The sequence below is a fragment of the Vulpes vulpes genome, chromosome 2 (genome assembly GCF_048418805.1).
Source record: "Vulpes vulpes isolate BD-2025 chromosome 2, VulVul3, whole genome shotgun sequence".
Lineage (NCBI taxonomy): Eukaryota > Metazoa > Chordata > Mammalia > Carnivora > Canidae > Vulpes > Vulpes vulpes.
Genome location: NC_132781.1, coordinates 45,809,302 through 45,816,515, shown reverse-complemented (window position 1 = coordinate 45,816,515; position 7,214 = coordinate 45,809,302). Strand labels below are relative to the sequence as shown.

General features: G+C 43.0%; 1 protein-coding gene across 1 annotated transcript in view; it reads right to left on the bottom strand.

The window, feature by feature from the left end:
* Window positions 1-215: 215 nt before the first annotated feature.
* RPA1 (replication protein A1) overlaps window positions 216-7,214 on the bottom strand; it is a 77,826-nt gene continuing 70,827 nt past the window's right edge. The window contains exons 16-17 of the mRNA XM_026016282.2: window positions 2,684-2,770; window positions 216-1,231 (exon numbers count right to left, since the gene is read on the bottom strand). Of these exons, the coding sequence (XP_025872067.1) occupies window positions 1,127-1,231; window positions 2,684-2,770 (192 nt within the window). The 3' untranslated portion in view covers window positions 216-1,126. The remainder of the gene's footprint in view (window positions 1,232-2,683; window positions 2,771-7,214) is intronic.

Here is a 7,214-nt window from a genome sequence, read left to right as displayed (position 1 = left end):
TTGGTCACAATGGCTTTTTGTTTTTAGTGTTTTTGTTCTTTTAAAGATGCATTTGAGGGTTGCAAACATTAGGATGAATGATCTCTATGACTTGGACTAATCTTTGAGTCTGTAATGAGTTAACATCTCCCCCAAGTGAACATTTATTATGAAGGCTAATTAATTGCTTCCCAGTTACAAGAACCCTTTGCATTCAAAGAAAGTAGAAAGTAGGATTCACACACAGAGAACATTCTGTTTATTTAAACAAAGCAGAGGAAACAAAGGGCTCCTTCCTTCAAAATCCCTTCTATTTAACATAGCTTCAATCAAGAAATGAAACATATAAATGCAAGAAATATGTACAGGTAGAAAAAAGTGTGCATTCACCAGCCAAAATGCAACATTAATTGAAATGAAAACTAAAACAATGCTTTGTAGTTGCCCGGATGTCCCTGTGGGACAGCAAGTCAATGCTTATCAGCCTTCCTCAGACGAGACAATTTTGATTAATATCAGACCCATCTGACTTAGTCTATTAAACCCTGAAGGAGGGATATTCTTCAGATATAAAAGATAAGTTTTGATTAATAATTCTACCCTATTGCCATCCAAGCATTTACAACTATGTGGCACCTCTAGAAAGAGTGAGACTTTGAATTCTAGAAAGACACACTTACTGAAGCACAGGTTCTGCACGACCAGTTTTGGGCTCTCCCTCCTGAGAAGGAACCCAGGTCTCAAGGGTGTCATCACTGGAGAAGCTAGTTACATAATTTATTTCACCGTCTGCAAAGTTAGGGTCAATTACTTGTGACATAATTTCTGATTGAAGATAATGAAATCTTAGTAAAACTGACAAAAGCCTTAAGACAGAGGGAGAGACTGGCACTACACTATCCGCCAGCTGACCTGCCAGGTCTGACAGTTTACCCCACAGTCGCCTGAGCACATTTCTCTTTGCCTGTGTCAACAGGTACCAGTGGGCTCCAAGCTGCATTGATGGGAGGAAAGCGCTTTGTCCCCTGTGGAGAGGCCCTCTGCTCCACCGTGTAGCTAACGTGGAAATGTCCCACAGGAGTGGGAAAGAATCGGTTTCATTTCAGCTCTGTTTTTTCAAACTTCTGCCCCATCAGCTCTGCTCTTCTCACATTAGTGCGTTTCTCCTGATGTTCATGATCAGCCTTCTACCATATTCTCTGTAGTCCACGGGCTTCACGTCCATCACAGTGGCCTTAATTCGAGACTCATCCTTTGAGAAGAGAAAAGCAGTTTGTGAATGGAGGAAGGCCTGTGGCATGGAGCAGTGGTGCTAACCCCCTTTGCTTTAGAGGTTTCAATGATCTCAGCGAGAGAAAACACAAAGACATGCTGGATTTAATGTTTAGTAATTCCAATACAGAAAAAAATCATGAGTGAAAGCCAAGTTCAGAACTTCTGGAGCTGGGAGAGAGGACAGAAGCCTCTCTTCATTCAGCACAGTCCCCTTTTTGTCCTTCCCTCATGCTCCCAGGTCTCAGAAACCTCAAATCCAAATGGGATGGGCCTTAGCAGGCTTATTTTCTTTGCAGAGGGGGGAAATAGGAGCCCAGAGAAGATAAGTGACTTGCCTAAAAGCCACACAGCTAATTCTGAAAACAAAAGCACCTGTGGTAGAGGAGGAAGACTTGGTCTGGGTGCCATCCCAGCTCTGTGGGAGACCACCTCTGCACCCCACCTTCCCTGTCCACATCATGAGAGGACTGCATGACCTTTCGAGCTGTCCCCTGCTCCCACCTCAACCTGACACTCTAGCACAGACACTTGACACTACCTCATTCAAGGTCTACAGAAACAAACAAACCTGGCAGGAACTAAGGTTAAAGTGTAATGATAAAACAGAATGAGGAGACCCTAAAACAAGCAGAGAGGTTTTCAGAACTCTCCCTCTTTGCTCGTTCATCAGGACTGAACAGTGCCTTTAGAGGCAGGATGAGGTGATGCCCAGAAAAAGTGCACAGTCTAATTCAGGGGTTCACGCACTGTCATGTATATGTGCTCAGTAATTACGACAAAGTGCCATTTCTAAGAATGGAAAAGAGCAAATCTCTGAAGCTGGGGGCTGGAATCTTAGTTCTGCCATTTGCTGGCATATGCAAAGTACTTATTCTCTGCATGCCTCCATTTTTTCAGTGGTAAAATGGGGCTAACAGTCATTCCTCCATATGGGGTACTGCCAGGATCAAGTGAGATAGTAGATGTAAAGGGCATAGAATAGTAACTGGCAGACAGTAAGTGCTCAATAAATGCAGTTACTGTAGGACTATACAATTATATGATGCTATAGGCAACTTGAAGAAGTTTTAAGGTTATTTTTATTTTAACTTTGTTCGGTCTTTGTTTTGTATATGAACCCTAGGGCCTAAACCTCACAGAAGTGAGTCCACCAAACATCTGACCATTCTTTGTCACTACACCAACAAAACCCCCAGGTTGTAACCGAAGAACGATGCAGCATTTCCCTCTAGATGCTTGACACTAGATAAAATACTCGACCTCTCTAGGTTCGTTTCCTCAGTGCTGGGAAGATTCAATGAGTAATAAATGCAGGGTGGTAAGCACACCGTAAGCAATTAAGTGACAGCTAACACTGTACTGTTGCTGTGGGTGACAAATAGTAGCTTCCCACTGCTAACCCTTCTGCACCCCACCAGACCCCACTTACGTTGTAGGTCTCTAGTTTCACCCTGATCCTGAATGCGAAAGATCGGAAGTTGGCATTCTGGAAAACTTCCTCAAATGCTTGCTCGTTCTGCAAAAACAAATGTAGAACTTTAGGCATGGAAGCTACCAGACCATTTGAAAATATCCACTAAGATTCTTTTTTAAAAAGATTTTTATTTATTTATTCTGAGAGAGAGGCAGAGACATAGGCAGAGGAGAAGAGGCTCCCTGTGGGGAGCCTGATGCGGGATTTGATCCCCGGACTCCAGCGGACTCCGGGATCATAACCTGAGCCAAAGGCAGATGCTCAACCACTAAGCCACCAAGGTGCCCCCTCCATTAAGACTTTTGAAGGGGCACCTGGCTGGCTCAGTCAGATCATGCAACACTTTTTTCTTTTTAAAAATATATTTTATTTATTCATGAGAGACACAGAGACAGATGCAGAGACACAGGCAGAGGAAGAAGCAGGTCCCTTGTAGGGAGCCCGATGCAGGACTTGATTCCCAGATCTGGAGATCACGTGGAGCTGAAGGCAGATGCTAAACTGTTGAGCCACCTAGGCATCCCAAGCATGCAACTCTTGATCTCGAGATTGTAGGTTTGAGCCCCATGTGGAGTGTAAGATTACTTAAAAATAAAATCTTTAAAAAGGAAAAAAAAGATTTTTGGAAAGTCTTTTGGGGGGTTCCTGGGGGGCTCAGATGGTTAATCGTCTGCCTTTAGCTTGGGTCATGATCTCCGGTTCCTGGGATCAAGCTCTACATTGGCTTCCCTCCCCAGTGGGGAGCCTGCTGCTCCTTCTCCCTCTGCTGTTCCCTTTCTTTCTGCTGCTCCACCTGCTTGTGCACGCACTCTGTCAAATAAATAAACAAACAAATAAATCAATCTTTGAGAGACACAGAGAAGGCAGAGACATAGGTAGAGGGAGAAGCAGGCTCCTCACAGGGAACCCGATGTTGGACTCAATCCCGGAACCCCAGGATCACGCCCTGAGCTTTCAAAGGCAGACACTCAACCGCTGAGCCACCCAGGCATCCCAATAAAAAAATAATCTAAAAAAATCCCCCCCAAAACAAAAAAACCCACCAAAAAAAGCTTTTGAGAAAAATATCTCTCAAAAATTTATTGTCCCTAGTGGTTTAAATTAGTTGGGAATGACTAATCTACAAATGACATTTCATTACATAAAACTGTTTAGGTAGAATTTTATTTAAAAATGAAAATACTATGCCTATTCCCAGTCAAATTCACAGAGACAGAAAGTAGAATGGTTGCTAGAAGGGGAAGGGGTAACGGAGATTTAGTAGTTTTTTTTTTTTTTAATTTTAAAAGATTTTATTTATTTATTCATGAGAAACACACACACACAGAGAGAGAGAGAGAGAGAGAGAGAGAGAGGCACAGGCACAGGCAGAGGGAGAAGCAGGCTCCTTGTAGGGAGCCCAACATGGGACTCGATCCCAGGTCTCCAGGATCACACCCTGGCCTGAGGGTGGCGCTAAACCTCTGAGCCACCTGGGCTGGGCTGCCTGAGATTTAGTACTTTTTTTTATTTATTTATTTATTTATTTATTTATTTATTATTATTTATTTATTTATTTATTTATTTATTTATTTATTTATTTATGATAGTCACAGAGAGAGAGAGAGAGAGGCAGAGACACAGGCAGAGGGAGAAGCAGTCTCCATGCACCGGGAGCCCGACGTGGGATTCGATCCCGGGTCTCCAGGATCATGCCCTGGGCCAAAGGCAGGCGCCAAACCGCTGCGCCACCCAGGGATCCCGAGATTTAGTACTTAATGAGCATACTGAATTTAGACTTCGAAATAGTTAAAATGGTAAATTTTGTTATGTATATTTCACCATAAAAATAACTTAAACCACTCTACAAAACACATTCCTAAATTTTAAAATTCTGTGATGGAATAGATCTGAGGGATCCCTGGGTGGCGCAGTGGTTTGGCGCCTGCCTTTGGCCCAGGGCGCGACCCTGAAGACCCAGGATCGAAGCCCACGTCGGGCTCCTGGTGTATGGAGCCTGCTTCTCCCTCTGCCTGAGTCTCTGCCTCTCTCTCTCTCTGTGTGACTATCATAAATAAATAAAAATTTATTAAAAGAAAAAAAAAGGAATAGATCTGAGGCTCAGCATCTTCATCATAAATTAAGAACTGAGAGAGGGGTACCTGGCTGACTCAGTAGGGGGAGCATGTGACTCTTGATCTCAGGGTGGGGAGTTTGAGCTCCACGCCAGATATAGAGATTTGCTTAAAAATAAAATCTTGGGATCCCTGGGTGGCTTTTTAAAGATTTTATTTATTTATTCAAGAGAGACACAGAGAGAGAGAGGCAGAGACAGGCAGAGGGAGAAGCAGGCTCCCTGTGGGGAGTCTGATGCAGAACTTGATCCCAGGACCCTGGGATCACAACTTGAGCCTAAGGCAGATGCTCAACCACTGAGCCACCCAGAGGTCTCCCTTTTTCACCTTTTTTTTTTTTTTAAAGTAATCTCTACACCCAGTGAAGGGCTTGAATTCATGACCCCAAAATCAAGAGTCACATATTCCACCAAATGAGCCAGCCAAGTGTTAAACTAATTAAGCTCTTTTATAAGAAAAAAAAAATCTGGTAAATAGACAGCATTTAAAAAAAATGTATTATTTATTTTAGATAGAAAGATCATGAGTAGGGGGTGGGGTGGGGAAACAGAGGGAGAAGCAGACTCCCCACTGAGCAGGGAGCCTGATGCGGGTCTCAATCCCAGGACACTGGGATCATGACCTGAGCCAAGGCAGATGCTTAGCTGACTGAGTCACCCAGGGGCCCCAGAGACAGCATTTTATATAAATATGCATAAAATAAATTTACAGGGATCCCTGGGTGGCGCAGCGGTTTGGCGCCTGCCTTTGGCCCGGGGCACGATCCTGGAGACCCGGGATCGAATCCCACATCGGGCTCCCGGTGCATGGAGCCTGCTTCTCCCTCTGCCTGTGTCTCTGCCTCTCTCTCTCTGTGACTATCATAAAAAAAAAAAAAAAAATTTGCAATAACTTTATATAAAATTAATAGTTCATGTCAGCCAAGTATTGTCTTTTCAAGCCACATGGAACATGAAAATGGCTTTGTTACACAGAACTTTTATGTAAAAGTTACTTCAGATACACCCATAAAGTCCTCTGGGCTTTCAGATGTGTAAATAAAACAATGTGTTAAATCTTAAGAAAATTATACCAGTTGCCATTATTCTTCAAGATTAAAGAAAGCATGAAGCACATACTCCAAGAATACCATGGTTCCTGAGGGAAGAGTTTCTGTATGTCCTCATTCACCAGCAGTAAAAATAGTCAAATGTAGTAAGTTCATAAAAAACCCTGAAAAGCTGCCTCAAGCCTTAAAATCCGATATGAAAAAAAAGAACCAGGCAAAACAGATAAAAGATAACCATCATACTTTAAAGTCAATTCCAGTTATTTCTATAAAAGGGCTTGTTGGCATTATTTTCAGAGATCTTGCAATTTTAAAAAGGTGTGTGTGTGTGTGTGTGTGTGTGTTTCAGGGTGGGGGAAGCCAAATGGACAAACTGAAGACAACACACCAAATAAACGACAAATGTTTGTTTCTTATTGGTGTATGTGTGTGTTTTCCTTAGTGGTTTTTATGTTTTCTAACCAATGTGGAGGAAGTAGGGGAAAGATCTATAGGATAGATGCTAATTTGTGTGGCCCAGAAAACACAGCTTTCATTGACCATTTTTATACATTTTTCTTTTTTTTTTAAATGTTTTTTCCTTCTTTAATTTATTGATGTGGTGAGTTATATTGATTGACTTTTTTTTTTAAGATTTTATTTATTTATTCATGATAGACACACAGAGAGGGAAAGAGAGGCAGAGACACAGGCAGAGGGAGAAGCAGGCTCCATGCAGGGAGCCTGACGTGGGACTCGATCCTGGGTCTCCAGGATCCGGCCCTGGGCTGAAGGCGGCACTAAACCGCTGAGCCACCCAGGCTGCCCTTTATACATTTTTCTTTTTTTTTTTAGTAGGTACTATTCTTTTTTTTTTTTAATTTTTATTTATTTATTATAGTCACACAGAGAGAAGAGAGAGAGAGAGAGAGGCAGAGACACAGGCAGAGGGAGAAACAGGCTCCATGCACCGGGAGCCCGACGTGGGATTCGATCCCGGGTCTCCAGGATCGCGCCCTGGGCCAAAGGCAGGCGCTAAACCGCTGCGCCACCCAGGGATCCCCCTTTATACATTTTTCTTAAACAATTTTACTTATTTGAGAGAGAGTGAGAGAGCTCAAGCATGGGCACAAGCACAGGGAGGGGCAGAGAGGGAAAAGCAGGATCCCCAATGAGCAGGGAGCCCCCCAGAAACCTGAGATCATGCATGACCTCAGCCAAAGGCAGACGCTTAACCAAATGAGTCACCCAGGCGCCCCCATCTTTACACTTTTTATTTGAGTATCTTTCCTACATTTACAATACAATATAATAAAGTACATAATTAGTAATTTATTCCCTACAT